General features: G+C 42.2%; 1 protein-coding gene across 1 annotated transcript in view; it reads right to left on the bottom strand.

Annotated features, from left to right (window-relative positions):
• LOC138489003 (von Willebrand factor D and EGF domain-containing protein-like) overlaps positions 1 to 22907 on the bottom strand; it is a 3370177-nt gene that overhangs the window by 2134837 nt on the left and 1212433 nt on the right. Inside the window, exon 7 of the mRNA XM_069616529.1 lies at positions 17024 to 17159. Within this exon, the coding sequence (XP_069472630.1) occupies positions 17024 to 17159 (136 nt within the window). The remainder of the gene's footprint in view (positions 1 to 17023; positions 17160 to 22907) is intronic.

The raw sequence follows: 22907 nt of genomic DNA, 5'->3' as shown, positions 1-22907 counted from the left end.
ACTTGCTCAGTGTTTATATGGCATGATAGAACAATTTAAGACACCCCCTGAGTTTTTGGGTAGTGTTGCTGCTGTCCGTGTTTGTCCGCGGACATACGCACAGTCCGCGGACATCAAAATCACTAGCAGGGGCTTCAGTATGTTATATGTTACAAGTGTGTAAAGTCAGGGAATCCTAGTAAACTTCTATCAAATTCACAATATGAATATGTATATTCAATAAAAGAAAATTTGATAAATGAAGGTTATGGTTCAGTGGCGCTACTAAAAACCTATGAAGTTCAGTAAAAAAACATTGTTAAAAGGACGTTATGGTTAAGTTGCGCTACTAAAAACCTATGAAATTCAGTGAAAAAACTTTGTTAAAGGAACGTTATGGTTCCAGGTAAAACCGAAAACCCCCTGAAATTCACCAGTTATGGTAAACTAAGCAACCATAACTCACGCCACCACAATGCACTACTAAAACTAACACCCAGGACATCAAAGATGATATCACAAATGTCATTGATGACATCACTGATGACATTACATGTGCATTTACTTTTCTTGAAAAGTCTATACAAGGGATTCTTATTATAATGTTGACAAAAAAGTGTCAAGGGTCATTGAAATAAATATCATGAGCTAATTAGTGCATTAAGCAATGCATTGATATAAAAAGCCTTCTATTATGAAGTTCCATCCAGTTATACTAAGATACTCATGCAGAAACATAGGCTTTGTGTGCAGCATACATGATGAAGGTGCAATGTTCATAATCTTGACATGTTGAATAATGAAATGATAACTGCTTTCTTATTAGAGTTTTGCGTACTGTGAAACATGTAATAAGTAGCTAATAAACCCACTTACTACATAATTGCATTATTAGAGACAACAACACATACAAATATGGGTATATACAGGGAAAGCAAAGTAAGCAAAAAAGCAGAAGTAGCAGCAGAAACAGTTCATAACCTAACTGATTATCTTTATGCAGAGAAATTATTACTCTGTTTCAAAGCTGCTACTTACCCTATGTATGTGTATCACATGATGTGAATGGACCCTAATGAAAGTGGTGTGAGTACAATGTATACAAATATGAGCATATACAGGGAAAGTATAGTAATAAAAAAAACTATCAGAAAGTGCTGATAACCCTACTGATTATCTTCATTCATAGAAAGGATTGGTGTCTTTTAAGCCTGTGTCTTCCCCTATGTATATGTTTCATACAATGTGACTTGACCATAAGGGAATTACTGTAAGAACATACTTGAAGGATAAGTCTACAAATATAGTATTTTCAATGTTTAGTTCCTGATCTGTTACTGAACAAAACCATGTGGCCTAGATATGTCAGTAAAAGAAAAAGGGGGAGCCAGACATGTGATGTCATCAGTGATGTCATCAATGACATTTGTGATTTCATCTTTGATGTCCTGGGTGTTAGTCTTAGCAGTGGACCGTGGTGGCGCGAGATATGGTTGCTTAGTTAAGCCGGTCAAGTGGCACAGCGAGTAGAGCCCTCGCTTTGACATCCGTGCAGAGCTTGCTAACGCAGGTTCGAATCCCGGCAGGGCCAAACTCAGCCTTTCATCCTTCCGAGGTCGATAAAGGAGCACCACACACCGTAAGCAGCGCTCAGATACCTGAGGGTTCGTAGCGCTATATAAATGCCAAATTAATTATAATTTTAGTTTACCATAACTGGTGAATTTCAGGGGGTTTTCGGTTTTACTTGGAACCATAGCGTCCTTTTAACAAAGTGTTTTCACTGAATTTCATAGGTATTTAGTAGCGCAACTTAACCATAACGTCCCCTTAACAAAGTTTTTTTACTGAATATATATATATATATAAAGAGAGAGAGAGAGAGAGAGAGAGAGAGAGAGAGAGAGAGAGAGAGACACGGGGGGTGATGGAGATATAGCATGGGAGATTTGTTGTTTGAGATTTGAAAATATTGTCAGAAGAGAATAATAATAATAACAATTTGGGAATTGAGACACAAGTAAATATAGGCATAAAGGCACACACATATATAATGGGCAACAGTTGGGGAGACAAGGAGATTGTGAAACTGATATATACAGTTAAATATACAAAAATCCTTTTGAGAGATACATAGAAAGATAGATATATAAGACAGAAACAGGGAGAAATAATGCCAATGAAAGACACGCAACTATGAAGACACATTTGGTAAAATAGATGGACAATTTTAAAACATGGAGATACATATAAAAGAATGCTAGATTGCGATGCAAGCCATAGAGTTACAGATGGTATCTGAGAAATAGATAGGGGATTCAAGAGGTAGTGATATATGCTCTAAATAATGACAAATAAACACAAAATACAGAGACATAGAGAGAAAATGTGTTTTGTAATAGGAAGAAATAAAATCATATAGACAATTAGAGAGAACAAGAGAGGGAGACATACAGATAGTAAAGTATAAAAGTATTAAGAAAACAATAGGCTGTGAGAAAAATGAAAAAGAGAAGTAGAGAAAAATAAAACATGTTTGAATGGACAGAGGCAGACAGAGAATGAAACAAAAGAAGAAAAAAAAGAAATGATGAGTGGGAGAAATTAGACCGAATAATACAAACAAAAGATAAACTTTTGATTGTAATTTCTGCAAAATTAAACATGTATGTTCATGTAAAAAATAGTTTTATTGGTACTATATCCTAAATAAACTTGAATACACATTTTTAAAATGTGATATTTATTTATTTATTGTTGTTTATAGCTCAGAAAAATTTACTTTTACAACAGCAAATACATTCACATATAATGAAGACATATTTCATCAGCAATACATTAAATGCATTATATATCAACGGTAGTAATTTCATAAACAGTAGAGTTCTTCCATAGCCAAAAATAGTTTTCACAGAGAACAATAATTCATGTTTCATTTTCACCTCAACATCATAGATTTTAATTACCACTCAACATATCTGTTTAATGCCATCAAAACTCATACATGTTTGATTGTTCAATGGTCTTACTATTATGAGGCAGGGTTCTTATATCAGAATTGATGGTATACATAGCCGTTTTCCATGCATAGTACAGCACTATGATCAGGATTTCGGACAAGGTATTCAAACACAAGTATCAAAAATGTTTGGATGCAATATATTTATAATTATGCACATACCAAGTGTACATACACCTATATAGGGGTATGAGTTTGGGGCACTCAGTCAGTATATGTCTAATTGTTTCCAAATTGCCTTCAATGTTACATATTCAACAGAACCTTTGGGATGGCTCGAGTTGCCATTGTATACCATGAGTTGCTCTTACCGGGAGTTGATTGAGTCACATAGACAGCCTAAATCTACGCACTGCTAGTGATGAACATCTAATCAGATACCGTTGCGGGCAACGATAGCTATAAATGATCCCTTCTAGGTATACATAGTTGTGTAGTCTATCCATGCGCTCAAAATTGTTAACCCAGTCTTTCATCCCGGATCTATGGTTAAAGGGTCTCTTAATAGCGCTATATCTACCACATTGCAAGCGATCCAAAGACCAATTAAGAATCAAAGATGAATTAATACATTGGAGGTCGTACTTTTCCTGATTCTTACCTCCTTCAAGGTCAAAGACACCTTTTCCCGTAATTCTCAGCAGGCCACTGATCGGTTGGCACATGGCTGTAAATGGGAGGAGGTCTCTTTGATATTGCACAATAGCTTTTGTGGAGGTTAATCCACATTCCACTCGTATGTATTGGATAGGGCGGGGGTGGGGATTTAGTATGAACTGCCAGAAGTGTCCTTCAATTTCATCCAGCCATGATAGATTATCAAGTGTTAGGGCTTCGAGGCAGTATACTAGCACAGGTATAAACAATTGGGTATAAAGCAACATGATTCCTTTTAAGGTGTACCCAGCATATTGCAAGACATAATTGTGAACAAGGTTAGTAATGTGTCTGGCACTCTGAGTTTTCCTCTCAATCAGTGATTTATATCCTGGTTTACTGTCCATCTCCATTCCAAGATGTTTATAGGAGCATGTGTAATCAATAACTCCCCAGCTGACATTCATCTCAGATCTACTGACTTTTTTAGATGTTACAAGTATGGTCTTGATCTTTGTTAGACTAATGATCATGCCATATAGCTTTCATGCCCTTTATCGTATGGTCAACAATTACGAGGTCATCAGTGTACAATAATGCTGATACTTTAGTGGTTTTAAATATAATAGGGCAATGTGCATGTTTTTCTAGGCGCCAAATTAATTTGGCAGAGTACAAATTGAAAAGGAGAGCCACTAATAGACAACCTTGTTTGACTCCCTTATTGATTTTTATTAGGCCTGTCAATCTTCCATTATTATCGAGTCAAACTCGAGCCGTGTTATTTTGATGCAACTTGATCAGAATATCAAGTAGCCATTTGGGGCAACCATAGGTAGACAGGATTTCCATAAATTTATTGCGGTTCACTCTGTTGAACGCAGAGCTAAAATTGACAAGGTGACATATACTGAAGGATTACTGTGTCTTTTGGCCCTGGTCATGATAGCACCCAATATTCTCATGTTATACATGATGCTCAACCCGGTACGAAATCCAGACTGGAAGGGATGAAGTATCCTACTCTCATCTGTCCAGCTCTGCAGGTTGGTGGAGAACTATTGCTGAGAATATCTTACTTGGAGTGTCAAGTAAAGATAAGATTCTACAGTTGCTGGGCATGGTTCTGGAACCAGCATTATGCACAGGAATCAAGATGGAAGTAGTCCAGGACTCCTTATCTCTATACACAGCTTAGTATATAATGTCGTCAAGATCAAGGACCAACTTAAGGGCTTGTGCTTTACTACAGCCGAGGCGAAGGCCATTTGGGCCTGGAGCTCTGCAGTTATTAAGCTTGCCTATAATATTGATTATATAATTTCTACTAATTGTCGGAGGCCAGGCACCTGTTGTACAGGCAGCTTTATCCACAATCTGGTCATCGTACATATTAGCAGAGATATATTCTACCCATGTCTGTTTGTCAATGGCGTTCAAAGGCTGGGTCAGGCTACTGCCTATTAGCTTTATTTAATACTTTCCATATGGCTCTGCTATTGCCCTTTTGGATGGTTGCAATCAGACCTTGCCACCTTAGGTTAATTTTTTCAAAGCGGCGTCGCTTACACCATTCCCTATACCTATTTGTCAGATGGTTACTATGAGAGGTATATTCTGTCCGTGATGAGAAGATTCTCTTCAAACGGCGAAGTTCACGCTGATATAAACGTCTTTTGATCACGACTTCTCTATCATATGGAAACTCATATTTCTTGTCAGATGCAACAGCCGGAATACCACGCACTGAGGCTACCTCACCAGTCCATTTACTGATGAGTGTCTCAATTGTGTCACTACCTAAATCGAGTATATCATGAGTAAGACAACACATTAATAGTTGTAATATTTTAGACATTTTCTTGATGTTGGTTTGATTCCATCTTAGCCTGCATCCATTATTAATAACCTCGATGTTAGTGGGCCCCGGACATCGAGGCTGGCCAGAGACAGATTAAGATGGGCTACAACCATGGAATTATCACTAAATGGAAGCAATACTACATCAAAATCACTCATATAGGTGAAGGCTGCTGTATTCCCTCACATACAATCAAGGGTAACTGACTTATTACCATTGGCCCAGGTACATTGACGCAGGTTATCACTTATAGTTTTTCCATTTAGTTCCAAATGTCCCAGTCATACAAAAAGTGAATCCACATTCTGCCTCTAGCATTACTCTTGTATTTAACCAATGCATCGGTAAGATGTTCTCAAACTCCACCTTCATCGTTGATGTCCCACAATGAGCATTGAGATTACCACCCAAGATTACCACATCATTACCATCATTCAGGCACCAATTTGTAAGTAGATTGTCTAGTAGGTCATGTATATCTACTGTGCATTCTTTAGTGGGAGGATCGTACATGTTTATGATCAAGATATTAGGAATAAGCATACCAACTTTGCCTTTAATTTCAGCAGCTAGGATAAAATCATTGCCAGATGTTACAGCTAATTCACATGACTAAAAATCATGGCCAATACCCATAATCAGTGCGCCAAAAGTGCAGCCTTTTTCTCCCTTTTTCGCATGTATTTGATAAATACAGTGAGTATCAGTGTGGAAATCATCCATAAGCCAAGATTCTTGTAAGAGGAAGATTGGGTATTTAGTAATTACATTAAGTAAAGCGCCCAGGCTAAGAAAATGGGAGTGCCCTGGAGTGTGCCAAGAGGCGACTTTAATCGCTCATGGTTGGCCCACTTCGAGTTGCCCCAATAATTTCTTAAGCCATTTCCAGCCTGCTTGATTCTCCACTGAGCTTTCAGCGTGCACAGGGAGAATCACTGCAGGTGTAGGCTTACATGTGCCACACTGATTGCAGGCTTGGGAGTCAGTGCTAATAGGGATTCCAATATCAAAGTTCGTATCCAAGATAGTTCAGTGAGTCCTCATGGGCACAAATAAGGGAAGCTGTAGATGGAAGGACACAATGGACGAGTGAAATAGCTCCGAATTGGCGTTTTAAGGGTTGCAAAAATTAAAAATCACAGGATTTAAAAATGCACAATGCAGGAATCTTGGCAAACAATTTGAGTAATACGGGTCTGTTGAATGGTTTCTTTGTTCGCTTGCCGAAACTTTCTATAATTGTCCGTAATCTGTTGTTCTTAGCAGTAGCCCTGTCATTACACACTTCTTCTTCATGGAAACCGTTTTCCTGTGAGTTTTTGCATAATGGTCTCCCTTCCAATCTTTGGACAGTGTTATCCTTGGTTGAGCAGGCAAATTGGACACATAATTCTGTTTGTTAGGGGCGATGGGGGTTTTCACTTTAACTTTATCATTAATGGCCAACCATCTAGTCAAAGTTCCCAATTTAGCAGATGCTCTCTTTTTTATTTTTTCCTGTTAACATGCTTCCTAAGGCGCTTTGCTTTAGATTTAATAGCAACAAGTGAAGGGACTGCAGAGTTCAATGGCTGGCTATATTCATTATTATAATCCTCGATGCTGTTAGAAGGAACTGGGGATGGGTAACGTTGCTCATGTTTTTTCACCTACATCCTACGTTCCTTATGAATAGGGTATTTTAAGGGTGATTCAGTAATGTTATATGAATTAGCCACTTCAATAGATTCAACTGGATGAATGGGAGTTACAGATTCATCTATTATTTCCCTGTGGCTATCGTTAGTGCTTTTTAAAGGACAAATTACATGTGCTGTGTCTTTTGATTGTATAAATGAGTCTAATGTCTGTCCATTTTTCAGGGTCTGATAGTAGATTTCATTTGTTAATTTGATCAAAATTTTCAGACCAAAGTGTAACAGGCCATTGAAGGGAATGGGGATGGTTCAGAGGTAGATTTTTCTTTTTCGCCAGCCACAGAATGGGGTCAGCCTGATCCATTGTGATCGTTGATGTTGATGACCCCTGACTGCACAGGCATATCAGGCATCTGATAGCTGTGGAGACCTGAGAGAGGTAATAAATAAGGAGTGCTGGAAAGACGTGGTGAAGGACCAGTAATTTGGCACGTTACTTCAGGCAATTGCGTGACTAATTTGTCGTTCATGCGGTCCACCATTGCGTCTTCTGCTTCAGCCGTGGATCTGTTTATCCCACAGAAACGGTAGCAAAGTTCCAGCAAAGAGTTATCATTGATTGCATCGTAAGATGTAGGGTGGCTGTAGAGGCACTTGTACCCACTGTGGTGGATGGATTTCAGCAATAGTAACAGCACCATTGGGTAAACATACGTTTGGTTGGACTTCATTCCCCACTTTAAAGAAGTCTTTAATTTGGGCAAAGCCACAGTAAGATTTAGTTTTACGAGATCGTGTTTTGTCGTCTGTAGTAATGGTGGGGGAGGCATTCACTAAATCATGGTTTTTACTGTTAATTTACTCTCTCTCCTCTCGTTGGTAGCCAGAGCATTTCCCATAAGGTTTGCTCTTCCGGAGATTGTAATGTTGACTTTTTGTGGTCGTCTTATCCGGCATGGTTATCAATGAGTTGACTTTTTCTTACATTGAGATGTAAGAGTCGAGGTAGCTGGAAAGAAGACCAGATAAATAGAAGTTTCAATGCAGCCGCCTGCCACTCGCTGAGCACCGCCAAACACACTCTTCTCCCACACTCTGCTACAACACTCCACGTAGCGGCTAGGGTTAAATAGGGGCAGTGTCTCAGGCAGCAACAAGCAGTGATGAAAGACTGTTTAAGGCAACAGTGATGAATTGATAATCTGCCAAACACACCCTTCTCCCACACTCTGCTACCTAGTAAATTTAAATGAAGAATGTTGTTTGACCATACAACTTCACTTGAATGTGGTTGTTAGTTTTGCCACAATGTCTGACTTTGGAGTATGCACCACATTCGTAATGTTCGTCGCTGTAGTCTGTGCCGTGGCAACATATTCAGTAGTCTGGCCATGTGTTTCCTTTGCCAAAACAGTCAAAGTGTGATCTTGCATGAAATCAAAGTGCATCTAGTCTAATTCTTGGTTAGCCACCCATTCCTTTTTAAACACCATGTTGTACTGAAGCATACCAAAAGCACCAGCAGTTCTCGCTTGTTCCCTACCAAAGTTCTCATTGTGAGTAAGTGCTGCCAGTGTCTTAGGGGCCTCCATATGTTCTGGAAGTGATCACTGCTGTATTTTGTCACAAAATCCAGGACCTGTTCGAGATTCCTGGCATGACTTATAGCGGGTGAACAAGAAATGCCTCTGATATCGGTAGTATGCCATTTTGGCAACTAACCCAAGTCTTAAAAATGTACTGAAACTTGAAATCTTACTAAATGTCGATCCACTGAATAATAGAGCACAAGAACTAATTAGATTTCCTGCTATTACTTTGGCAATAATGGTTGAAGCAGGCCATGGAAATGTTCAATGTTCATGCATACAGCTCCCCTTGATCTTCCGGTTGGTTCCAATGACTTTTCGAGTAAAGTTAACCAATGGCTCCCCACAAGTCTTCCCACATTTTCCAAAGTTGCATGTAATCTTTTTTAAAATCTCAAACAGGCAGCTTTGAAAGAATGTTTTTCGGCTCCCTCAATATTCACTCATCCTGCAATGTGGTGAATTCTGGGTCAAAGGTGGTGCCGAATTCCTCATCACTACCTACGGTCTTGTCAGGGTATTTCTCCTGGCCATTGATCAATTCAGAACATGCATCTGTTACTTCAAATTGTGATATTCTCTGAGTTTTTAGTACTTTATTGCAGAAACAGGGAATAGTAGATCTGTATATTGCACCAATCCATTCATGCCATAGTTTTGGTGGGTGGATTGACAAGTTATGAGGACGCCTCTACTGTGTGGTCTGTTAATTCAGGTGGAAGTTTCATGCTGTAACAATCAACAATCATTGCGTTCTATGGCCTGCAGGGGATATTCAGCTCAAAATCCAGGCCAATTCCAGTGCGTATCATGGGTCTAAACTTTAGGGTGAGTATTTGAAAAGTCCCACAAAATGTCCTTCCAAATCACAACAGTTTGACAATCAGAATCACATGTAAGAGGCGTGATCAGAGTATTGATGTTCTTCTTTTTCCCAGGGCTCTATTTGAACAAAAAAATCTTTCCAGTTTTAAAAACATATCAATACAATTGAATACTCATCATGGACTCGTACAGGGGAAGGCCTGAAGTCACTGTGAGCCACACGCATTTCACTCATCCCCGCTGCGTCGTCTGGCTTCCAAGGCTTCCACCCTTACTTTTGAAATATAATGTATTCCTCCCTGCACCTCACATTATAAATTATCCCATTGTAAGGTATAGATCGGGTGACCGTTCTCTTAGATGTTTTATGGTTGACTGGTTTATGGTCGGTGGCCTGGGGTGAGCTGTTTGTGAAAACAGAAGGTGTCTCACCTGCTAGTCCCCACGGGTCTCTCTCTCATGTGGCCAGAGCACAGCCATATCCTTTGTATGCAGACCATGGGGGTGCACCAGTGTGGGAGGATCACCTGGTTGAGGGGTCCTCAGTGAGACGGAGTGGGAAGCCAGATGTTGAGACGTGGTATCCCTCTATTCCCTGTAACACCATTATCCCATCCTACCCGATGGAATATTTATAAACTCTACCCCCACCCTTTTCCTGCACAAGCACTTTTACACTGACAGCCCGCTCTGGGAGAAAACAGACTCATGCCCAAGCTCTGTACATGACATGTCCCAATACTATGGTCAGGTGAGGTCAGGCAATTATCGAAAATCATTCACACCTGACTTCCATTACACTCCACCACACAGATAAATGGTGGAGCATGAGATCACACTCTGAGCAAGGCAAAACACACAAAGGTACAGCAGTTTCGAGTTTGCAGCTGAACAAGGGGAAAATGACAGCCAGGCATGAGAGGTTTGTGAGAGGGGCAACACCCTTGACCTTTATGACAGGAAGCCGTTACTTTCAAGAAACGTTAAAGGCAGAAAACATAAGATCAGGAAACAAGACTGAATAATCCTGAATTGTGTGTTGGAGATATTGAGGGTCCTCCTAGGTAACTGACCAAGGCGGGAAGGATCAGCAGACACTGTGATATCGTCCTTGGCTCCAAGAACAAAGACGTGACAGAGAACAACACAACCGGTGAGTCGGGGAGACTGATGCCAGACCTGTCTGGGTTGAAGTCAAGGTTTCAAGCGGCAACATTGTAAAATGAGTGCTGAAAGGAACATTGCTAAATGTGACTGATGAAAGACGCAAATGAAGCTACATTTCTGGTGAATATTTGAATATTAGATGAAAATAAATGATACAGTTGACATAGTGGTCCGGCACTGTGAATGTGCTCAGTCGAAAGGTCTCTGTACAGTATCCTGACAAAAGGAAATGAAAGCAGAAGATCAATGTGAAGTATAAATTGTGAGAAGCAAATCGAAGTGGTCATGTGACGGTTTAAGCAAAAGCCATTGCACATTCGAAAGTCTTCGATTCTGTTATCAAAAGAACATCTGAGACCAAAGAGGGGGGAACTATGGTCCGAGCATGAACAAGGGAGACAAAGTTGTGAATATTGTGTAAAAGAGGATCTGAGCCTGGACGAGGGGTATCCATGGTCCGAGCCCTAATGAGGGAGGCCAAATTGTGAACATAGTAGAAAAGGGGTCTGATCCTGGACAAGGGAGACCAAGTTGTGAATATTGTGGAAAAGAGGATCTGAGCCCAGACGCGGGGGATCCGTGGCTCAAGCCCAAAGGAGGGAGACAGTATTGAATTTGTGAAAGTGAAACCCTGACAAAGGAAAGGAATTTTTGTGTTTTGTTTGCTGCATCAGGCCCTTTGCAATAAGGGACTGTCATTGCGAGAGAGACTTTGGTGGAAGACCCTGATGCCTGTGTGTTGGACTGTTACCTCGTGACCACAAAGCCAGAGTGTGTGTGCAGCCTGCACGTGCCGCCTTGCCCCATGTTGAAAACGTGGGTAAGGGAAGCTAACTGCTCAACTATCCTGACATATCATTTCTTGAACACTTTTCTTTTGAACACATTGTTATTCCACACCATTTTGTAATTAGAGGTACAGATTGGCAGTGGGTTTATTAGTGCAGGCCCTTTAATTATGACAGACTCCACTATTGATGGTCATAGCTTGCTCCCATCTTTAGATTTAGGTTTAGATAGGCATTTTACCAACCCATTGAAGTTCAATAAACACCCTTGAACTGTGATCACTTGTGTCTGTTGTCACTGTTTGATACCATGCCTTCCTTACAGCAAATATCTTGGAATTCAGGGGACTTGGGACTCGAACATTTGTAGGAGCTATAACTCTTAGTTGAATGGGTGGGGGTCGCAGGCTTGCTCTGGCCTGGTTGTGGTAACACGTACAGCAAGGCGCCTAGCTCTGTCTCATTTCCTTGCAGATTACATTCTTTCTCGGGATAAATGCGTTGGCAACAGTTTCAGAAAAAAGGAGGGTTTCTGTGGAAATTTGCAGCACAGGTCTCTCTCTCATCAGTGCTTGGGCCTATTGAGGTTTCTTCCTCAGGTTTGCGGCCTTTGTCTAGCGTGCTGCCATGCATGCCCTATGTTTCTGCCATAGCTACAAAACGGCGTCTGTTTATATGGGTGCACTAAGTCTAAACAGCTAAAATGAGCATAATATTATGGGCATGTCCCTAAGTACTCCCCCTCCTCCTGGCACATCAATGGTCTCCTCATGGGAATTAACCTCACCCTAAAGCACCTTGTGGGGCGGGATAGGTGCATTTCCATCCCAACATTGGCCACATGGAGGTTGGGTGAAAAGATGCATGCAAACTCATTTTTGAGAAGATCTTGTGCAATATAGGACTCTGCCAAAAAGACATGGCTCACAATACCAGAATAGAAAGCAATAATAATTGCCTCATTGTTGTGGGTGAAAAAACAAAGTAAAACCATATCTACAAGTGTTGAGTACAATATCAAAGGCGTCCCTTAATGTACAAGTGATTTTTCTAAAAATTTTGCTCTACTTTGCTAGTAGAATCTGGTGCTAAAAGAACCCCTAAAATACCAAACTAAGGAGAAACTTAACATTTAGGCAAACAAAGGCATATTGAATACCGAATGTTAGGAATGATTTCTCTTTACTGCACCTTTCTTTCTATCTTCATGGAACCCCCAAACTTTTTGCTTTTACTTTTTAATGTGACCTGTACTTTTTGCAGTACAGTTTGCTCATATGTAATGGGGAAACTGACATGTCCTTCATGCTGTCAGTACTGGGAGACCTTGTTTCCCTTAGTCGTGTTACTTTGTTTTTACTTGTGTAACTTTTATCATTGGGCACAGCAGCTGACACTGCAGTACAATGGGGTGCACTTTTTGTTTTGTCCTAGACTAACACTCAGAGATTTTTTGTTATTCTAGGTGTGCTAAAATGTTAAGCTGGTGGCAGAAGTGACTTTCTTGCACTTTTGGGGATTTGTCGTGTTAGTCTTACTGCGTTTACCACGTTTGCTACTGACTGTGGCTACTGGTCAAACATGGCCGTGTCACGAGATTTTTCGCTTGTTCTTTTGCCATTTTGTCTTTTAGACTTCTTCCTGTCCTGAGACTTTGAGTGCCTGGGAAAGCAAAAGCTCTTGGTAGGTACCGGGTGTCTGTGTGTGTTTGCTGGCAGGATGTGGGCTGGGTCTGTCTGACCCCAATCCACAAACTGGTTTCAGTGTGTCTGAGTGGTATGCATGAATGTTCCCACCAGTGGTCCTGATTGGACCACTGCTGGGGTGTGTGTGTGGGCTAGTCCTGCTATTGGCTGGTGGGAGTTTCACTTCTTACCTGGCTTTTAGGATAAGAAGAGGAACCCTGCACCCATTCTTCAGAGATCCTGGAGTAATCTGAAGGATCCAAGTATCCTATCCAGCTGTGAGACTCTCAAAGAAACCTGAGACCAGTCTGAATGAGGCCTGGCAACCAATTTCTGCTGCTGTCCTGGAGCAGCCCTGTTGTGCTCGAGATCTTTAGCAGTCCTTCAAAGGAACTGCAACCCTTGGAGTGGAGGAACCATCCATTTCTGACGTCTGCCCAGTGCGCAGCCATGGGAAGCCTTCGGCGGTGCCCTTGAAACATCCTTCAGCTGACCAGCTTTGTTTTTGGGCTACCGTGCTGTCAGCATCACCGTACCTAGATTCAGTCTGAAACTTGGAGGATCCTCAGCTGACCCTACAAAACTACTGCCTATGGAATGTTGGTATCCTAGCAACGAGGGGACCCGAGATAGGAGCGCAAGTCCGGAAACAGCTGCTGAGTCCTTCTGTGTTGCCGTGCGCGGTGACCACTGTCTGAAATTGCTTACCTGACCTGAGACCAGCCCTCAGTGGGGTTCTGCATCGAGTTTGCTGCATTCTTCAATCAAGAGTCCTTGCAACAGTGAAAGACAAGAACAGGAGATCAGCTCCAACCTGCAACCCCTGGCAATTGCGCACTGTGACTTTCGGTGGGTAAAGCAACGTACAACAATCTTCCTATGTTCTGCCAAGTTTGGGGAAGAATCGGAGTACGGTGGTAAGTTACAGAGCTTCCAACCTACCCCTACACTACCATTATAAGTCAATGGGCTTATAATAAACCTCAATGCTAACATTATTGGCTTTCCATTGCTTGCCTGTGCAAGACATCTGACTGTTGGGGCTACTTTTGGGCATCAGTCTAACTTTAACATTAACCCTAAGAATCCTTAACTGGACCCCAGAGACCATACGTGCATTTTTATCTGCTTCATAACTTCTGTGGAACTTTTACCTGAACAATTGGGCAAAAGGCCCCAGACAACTTAGGGCTGGACAATTTTAGTTAGGAGTCATCTCTGTGAATCTTAAGTGCATAACAATTGTCTAACCTTTCCTTTGCAGGAGATTGCTGATATGTATTGTGCCCCATAACAAAGTGAATGTACATATGTATTTTGTTTGATAGTGTTGTGTGATACCTCTACCTGCTAGTTGTCATTTTTCATAGTGTGTTTTGGCCATAAATAAATAAATGTGTGTTTATGCATCCTGTCTAGTGCAATCTGTGATTCCCATTGTGTGACCTCACTGTGGACCCCTTACAAGCTCACCACCTCTGAATAACTTAGCCTAGACCGCTTGTCACTGCGACCTAAGCTGGTTTGGCTACAGCTTCTCAGAGTTGTCCTTGTCACTATATAGGTTGGATATGATATATGGCATTTATAACGCACATTTATACAAGTGTTGGCCTTCTATACATCTGTCCACCAGGCCAGAGTATAGAAAATGAGTCCTAACACTGAACTAAACAGAAACTTAACATCTAAGCAATCAAATGCATGTTGAATACTGAACTAAATGGAAACTTAACATTGAAGCAAATAAGTTCATATTGAATACCAAACTGAATGGAACCTTAAAACTAAGCAAAATAAGTGAACCGTGAACACCAAACTGAAAGTAAACAATACTGAATGCATGTTGCACAATGATGTAACTCAAACCTTGAAGTCAAGTATATTAAAGGGTAAATGGAGCCAAACAGTAAACCTTTATGAGTGAATGCAGTGCGGTAAGGCCACAGATTGGCAAAAGGTGTGTAACATGTGCCAAGAGGTTAATAAAGGAGGAGGCAGGCGAAGAATATCAAGAGTCGGGAGCAATGAAACAGCATTAGGAGACTGGGAATGAGAAGGAATGCAGCACTAGGGATCTACTACATAGGGCAGAAATGAACAAGGGGGAAGAAAACAGTGTACAAAGCAGGTGGTAGTGAGGATACCCCAATCAGAAGGAGTTGAACCCACAGTGGCAATGAGCACTTGGAATGGCACATAGTATGACAGCCGGTAACATACCTCAGTGGGTTTAGCGCTCGCTGCTGCAATCTGATTGTGATCTGCAGGTCGCAGGTTCGAATCCCGGCAAGGCCAACTCAGCATTTCATCCTTCTGAGGTCGATAAATGAGTGCCAATTTCAGTTGGGTGATATTGTATTTAAATATGTGCTCTGTAAAGCACTTTGGATAAAGGCGCTATATAAATAACACATCATTATCATTAGTAGGGCCATGCCTAGAACAGTTGTAGAGGGGAGTTAATGAGGGTAGAATTCAGGACCCTTGGAAAAGGAGGTGAGAAGGCCCCTCTAAGGTTTTATGTGGAAGCTGACTCTTTGATTGGTGGCAGACTCTGGATGAACTGTAGATTGCAACTAGACAGTGCTGAATCCCATTTTAGCCAATTTCCAAATATACAAAGCACTGATTGGCAGACTAGAGACAGACTGCAAGAAAATGCATTCCTTTGTAGGAAGCAAGATGTCCAACAATAAATATGGCACCACAAATGTGTCTTATGCTATGAGGAACAATCATTTTGATAATATGGCCTCATTACAAGTATGCTGGTGTGGTGTTAACATGCTGATAATTCAGTTTACAGGCATGTTACTACACCTGCATACTTAGAGTTTGGTGGTGGGGTGGCCAGAACTACTTCCAGCTTAGGGCACCCCACCATCAAAAATGGCCCTTATTGGCACTTGGAATCTGCCTGTAATTCCAGCACAAGTGCTGGTAACGGTATTACCGTCTGGTGGTATCCCACCGAATTTAACAGTGGGATACAACCAGACTTATAATGAGGCCAATTATTGTACTATAAAAGTAATGATATTTGTAATAAAATAAAGGTGCACAGATGTGCACTGGGAAGAAGATATGAACCGTTAATTGCCAAAAACCTCTTTAGAGCACATCACAAATGTATCAAGGCTGTTACTTAAATTGAAATGAAAGGGACACAAAGTGTCCCTGCAGCAGTACAGACTGACAACAGCTTGTGCTACTCTGTAAAAATAAAGTTAAAAAACAAAGTAAGGCAGATTGCAATACAATCAAGGAAGCAGGTGTGTGAGGTAAAAGTGTCCAAATCGCTGTAAACATTAGACAGAATCCAGACAATAATCAGATATTCTGAGGGACTTCATAAAAGTCAATGAAGGAAATTTGCAAAATAAAATAACGTTCCTAACAAGGACACAAACAGCAAAATGCCATGATATTGGTAAACCTTGCACACCAACAGAAAACCGCTATCGAATGCCCAAAATCACAAATCATTTTTGATAAAATCACTTGAAGTTTTAAAAGAAAGTATGAACCACCCTATTCGGAGAAATAGATCTTCCCACAATAAACCTATTCTCAACCACCAGAGTAAGTTTAAGGAGGCTATCTAAAATAAATATACTATGTTGTGCATGTGTACAGTCACTGCCACATGTATTCTTAAGCAGAAAACAGCCCCACATTATACTACAAAAATAGACACCTCTGAATAACACATTACATTTTTATGTCATTCGTATGAAACAATAATTATGTAATAACTGTTCTCATGCCAGACAACAGATACTTTCACTTCGTTTACATGCAATTTCATTAAGTCAATTTGCAATTTCAGTAAGTCAATTTGCAATCTATGTTTCACTGGATTGTGTACATTACCTGAATCTTCAATGCTTATCTTTAATGTGAGTTTGCAAATCTCACGCTCACTGTCACAGGAAATAGGGATAGTGCTTATGATAGTCAAGTTGTGTTCATTTCCATCTTCTGCGATTTGAAAAACGTCTGGAATAAACTAGAACGTAAGGATACAACTCTTAGTTGAACAGGTTGAATATGAAAATGTTGATATGTACAATGGCTAGCAGTTCGTCAGTATTGATATTTGAATCTTTTCAGAATGAATGCCACATCAACATATGTAGGAGTTCAATACCAGCATTAGATTATGAGTTAGGTCAATTTTAATGTGCTAACATCTGATTTAGCCTAGTAGTACTTTTGGTCCCAGTGAGCAGTGAGTTGTGACACTGGACAAAGGATCAACAGACAACTCAAAGCTGACTTTCAATGTCCAAGGCTCTTTATGTGAACAACAGATAATTGAAGGCTTAAGGTTGATTGTGGTGATCTGTTCTTCCCTTTCCCTTTTATGATCCATCTTCCTGGCAGTGAACAAACAGTTGCTCAAAGTCTCTTGAGTATACATTTTTGGTCATTATTGTCAGGATGTCACTCGACCACTTCTCTTCCTAGACACCATTTGGATCCACCAAAACTGGCATTTACATCATTATAATGGGGCTAATTGTCTGACTTTTTATGATCCTGGACAGGAACACATTGTGTCACTGGTGTGTTATGTATGCGCAAATCCTTCTCGAGACGCAAATCCTTCTCGAGATGCCATGCCAGAGATAGTCTTAGCTCAATCTCCTCCCCCAAAACAGAAGATGACTCTGATATTCCATCCCTGATGTTCTCCTGCATTCTGATTGTTGCATTTTCTTTAAAAAACTGTATTTGTAACGATTCTGTTTTGGTTCACATTTCCTTTACACAATACACATATCACTAGCTGATCCATAGTCAGTTGAACATGCAATGACACACTGCAATCGTATGAGGGCAACTCCCTCACAGCTGTCTAATGCTACAAAAATACCAAAGAGTCGAGTCTAGAAGGTCTCCAGTCCCAAGCACTTTACCCAGTGGGGCCCGGGTCTACAACTTCCTCTCCCACCACTGCCCCATGACAAATTGCATCCCTTGATAACAGCAGGCCACGCACCAGGTCCCATATATCCCCAGGCCTGGATCTGACATGTTGTATCCTGCAATATTCTTGTTCGATATGACAGCACCACAGTAAATCCTTTAGCCATTTTAATAGCTTCTTCCACCCCTTGGGATACCTGGTAGCCACCCAAACATACAACAGGAAATGTCTAATGGGACATCACAAATGATCATGCTCCCTGTTGTTTCTACCACCCACAGCCAAATAATTGCCAGGAGTGATCAATTTCATAGGATATGTATAAAGCCTGCGTTTGTACCTAGGGCATTGTCTGTCACAAGTCCGATCTAGTCTCTTTTGTACTGCTGGATGGCATGTATACCCGATGAAGGATTTTAAACTATATTCGTTTAAACTGAGAATTAGTCGCCACCTTTCTTGTATGTAAACACATATTTCTCCACTTTGCATCTCCTAAATCCTCTCCAACATCCACATACCATCTCAACGTGGTAGTTGGTACCACCCCAGGGGCGGAAACCAACACCATTTGATAAATCATGGAGACCACTCCCTTAGCATTAGCGGCGATAACCAGGAACTTCAAGATCGGTACAGTCTGTGGCTCCACTGGAAATGACCCCGACCAAGCACGAAATGCCTCTTGAATTCAAAATAAATTGGAATGCCAGCCCAGACTGTACCAGCTTGGCTTTGAATTGTTCCCAAGTACAGCAAACAAATTATCCCAAGCGACCGAGCCAAACACCTTCTCTATTTCTAATTGTGCCCCCAATTGCCTGTATAGCACACCAAACAACTGCCATAAATTAAGAGCTGTAGATCGACCCGGGATAAAACCAGCCTGGTCAATATGCACAATACAAGGAAGAAAGGGGAGTAATCTATTCATTTTTTGAAGAATATTTTCAGATCCATATTAATGAGGTATATGGGCCTGCAGGATGCGCAATTCAACAGGTCTTTATCGAGCTTCAATATCAAATAATATATACCTTCTCACATGGCGTGAGGTATAGATCCCACCTCAAGGCATGCCTGGAGCAAGTATTCTGCCACATTGGGACCAAACTCTTTAAAAAACTCTGAGATGATCCAGTCTGACCCCGCTGACTTGGCAGTTGGGAGGTCCTTAATAGCTTTCATGATATCCTCAATGGTTATATGGGCACCTAGTGTTTCTCTCACATGACCACTTAACCCTTGTATCTCAGCCACCTCCACAAAGTACCTCATAGTATCTGGGTCTGCCCCCTCCCTAGCTGCATAAAGGTTGCTATAGAAATCATATAATTCTGCCAATATCAACTCGGGATCTGAAATCATTGAGCCATCTACATGCCTGATCGTAGGTATATTCGTCCAACCCCTGGCTCACTTCACTAATCCGGCTAAATACCTACCAGGCCTCCCTTCTTCCCCATACCTACGAGCAAGCTGGGGAGTTGCCAGAAAACACACTTACCTATCTGCCTCATCTCTAAAGAGATACAACGCAAGATGAGCAGCCGTCAAGGATTCAACAGAGGCTCACATCCTACTCCCAAGCTCCACCTCCAGCATATCCAGTCTTCTCTGAATCACCTTAAGCACCCCACTTTCAATTTAAATGCATCGCCCGCTCATATTCACCTTAAACGCCTCCTAGATGGTCCATGCTGAAGCCACTGATCCCACATTAACAGCAAAGAATGATGATATAATCTCCTGCACCTCACTTCTATTAACCACTTCCAATTTCACTTGACTCTTAAAGTTCCATTGCGGGTGAGCAAACACTACGTTTGCCAGTCAAAACTGCCACACAACCGAAGAACGGTCAGAAAGCATCCATTCGGACACAGGGCACAATACTCATCGCTACAGGCCAGGACCGGACCCACGAATATGTAGTCGATGCGGGAACTCATATTGTGAACAGAGGAGTAAAACATAAAACTTCTCTCTTCTGGATGTATTGTTTTCCACAGACCAACCTGGCTGAGGTCTGCCATATCCCCCAGGGTTACTCTTGCCGACGAGGATAGTGGCCTCACACCCACAGTGGATCTATCTCCACCTGCATGTAAAATCGCAGTGGAGTCCCCAGCCACTAATAATTGTGTATATGAGTATGCCATACACTTAGCCCGTAGGGTATCATAGAATCCAGGATTGTCCACATTCAGGCCGTACACATTCACCAATGTAATGAGGTTCCTGCCCTGTGTCCCTGACACTATCACAAACCTCCCCTCAGGATCCCTTTCTTGACGTAATATCCTAATTCCCAATGACTTATGAATAATAATTGATACCCCTCATGAATAGGAGGAGTACAGCATAAAACACCTGGCGTCTCCCCATGACTTTGCTAGCTTGTCATTTAGTTTCCTCCTCGGGTGTGTTTCCTGAAGAATGAGTATCTTAGCCCCATGACGCTCTGCATAAACTACTACCTTATGCATTTTTGCAGGGTTATTCAGACCCCTCACATTCCAGCTAGGGAAGGTTCAATGGCCCTCATTACGACCCTGGCGGAAATCGAAAAACGATGGCGGAAATGCAATACCGCCATCGAATAGCGCTCGGTGCGATTACGACCCGTCACCGTAAAGTACGATGCCATTAGCGACACCGTAGTGAACGCCAACGCTAACTGCACCAAGTACGCGCACGCGCGCCATGCCAAACCGTAATTACCACATGGCGCAACGGTACGCGAATTCCGACCCTAGCGGACATGTACCTAACGCCATCAAGCATGGCGGAAAGTACCATTCCGCCATGGTGAGAAGTACGGCATCGCGAATCAACCGTAAACGGCCCTACTGAGTGCCTGTACACCACTCCCTGGCCACATTGCACAACTCCTCGTAGGTGCAATGAAGTCACACAATGCAACCAGTGAAATGTACAAGTCACCCATGCATGCCAACAAACAAATGAATCCAGGGGCTCCAAGTGCCTTGTGAGTGGGCATCCATATCTGCCATGGCACCATTGCCGCACTGATGCAGCACAGGCATGTGATGGTCTAAGTACAGCAACATGAGCAGAAAAATGAGACAAACAAAAACAGAATAGAAATTTAATGCACCACAAAACCACCAAGGGCCATACAGCCATTAGGTCATGAACTCCAAAATACATTCCAGTATTGTGGGCTGCATCCGCAAGAAATGACCAGCTTCTGCTTGTGTGACGCCCTGTTCCATCATGGTACACAGGGGCTACATTCACGTCCAAAAAGGCAACACGGAAGCGCCTAGAACCGCAGGGCCGTCCCATCAGGTAGGCACTAGTCCAGCAGAAAGGACGATATGTTGCTCCTAGCCACTAGCACTGCGTAAGGGCATGTGGCCCATTGGCGATCGTCCCATAAGATCGTAATGGTGCTCCACTGATTGACACGAAGCAGCAGGTGTCGGGAGTAAAAGCCATCTGCAGGAGTGGCGTACAGATGGCAGCGGCAAAAGGGGAGGAGATACCTGTCACCCAAATGAAATGAAAAAGAATAGTATGGCCATCAGAACTACATTTGTATAACTCACTTCAATGATCACACTAAATCCACAGCCATATGCATGCTAGCCCACTCAAAAGGATTATACCCACCCAAAAATCACTTGCGAATCACAACCATAAAAATCGAGGTGAAAACACCATTACAAACGAGTGTTTGTGTGCATGCGTCTGTGAAGACAGAATCCATTAGATGGGATTAGTAACGTGCATAGACACAAGTGCCTGAAGGCGCGTCGAGACAGGGAGGGTTCAACAAGGGCAGAAAGACGATGGTCCCACTATGGCAGCTCTGCATGACATAGCGCAGGGGAGGTGGATAGATTCCAAAAAGCCCTGTACATGGCAAACTCTCCATCAAATCATCTGTCCATGCATCCATACATCATTCCCTCATCCCGGTATGAAAACGCCTGATTATTTACTCACATCACATTTGAAACTTCCATTGAGTCTGTGCGTAATGCAGTCTGCAAAATCCACTGTTCTCCAGCCCGGAATTCTAGTGTTGTGAAGTAACATGTATTTGGGAACGTCCTGCCTTTTTATCCACTACGCTATTGCGCATCCCATACTATCCATATCAATCATAGCATTCTCGACATGGCCCCTGTCCCAAGGACATTAAACAATAGAACGTTATATTTGCAGTCAGACCTGTGGGCGTCTCCTCGCCGCTAGCTGAAAACCGAAAGCGCTGTCCTTCGAATTCCTCATTTGCAACATCACGTCGAAAAGGCATCTGTGACCGCTTGAAATCACAAAATCATCCATGTAGTGTGGCAGTGTGTGAAAATGGCAACTGGCTTCACTCACAAATGGGACGCCCCGCCCGACGGTGAACCTCGGTACGGTGCTCGCCCAAAGGGGATTGCAGCTGGCACAGGTGGAATGAATCACCACAGGTGGAGGCTATACAGCCTGAAAACACATAAATTGCACACCCAACCCCCTCCCACAACCACACCCACTCCAAAATGCTACCGGCAGGACTAGCGATGTTGGCCCTGGGGGACCTGATAGCACTGCAAGTACTCCAACTTCAAGAAGAAGACGGACACCAACTAATACAACAACCGGCCGCACAGAGGAGACGCAGGAGGAGGAGGAGGGCAAGGCAGGGCCAGCAAGGCCCACCAGCACAGCCACTACCACCACGCAGGCAGCCCGCAATCCCACGCCTCCGAGCTCATCCGTTCAACCTCACTGCTGAGCAGATCCACACCCTCTACCGTTTGGACCGGGACACCATAACCGCCATTGGGGACATGACACAGG

The sequence above is a fragment of the Ambystoma mexicanum genome, chromosome 9 (assembly GCF_040938575.1).
Source record: "Ambystoma mexicanum isolate Mex_15411 chromosome 9, UKY_AmexF1_1, whole genome shotgun sequence".
NCBI classification, from domain to species: Eukaryota; Metazoa; Chordata; class Amphibia; order Caudata; family Ambystomatidae; genus Ambystoma; species Ambystoma mexicanum.
Note: the sequence above shows the minus strand (reverse complement) of the source record. Positions and strands in the feature narration are given on the sequence as shown.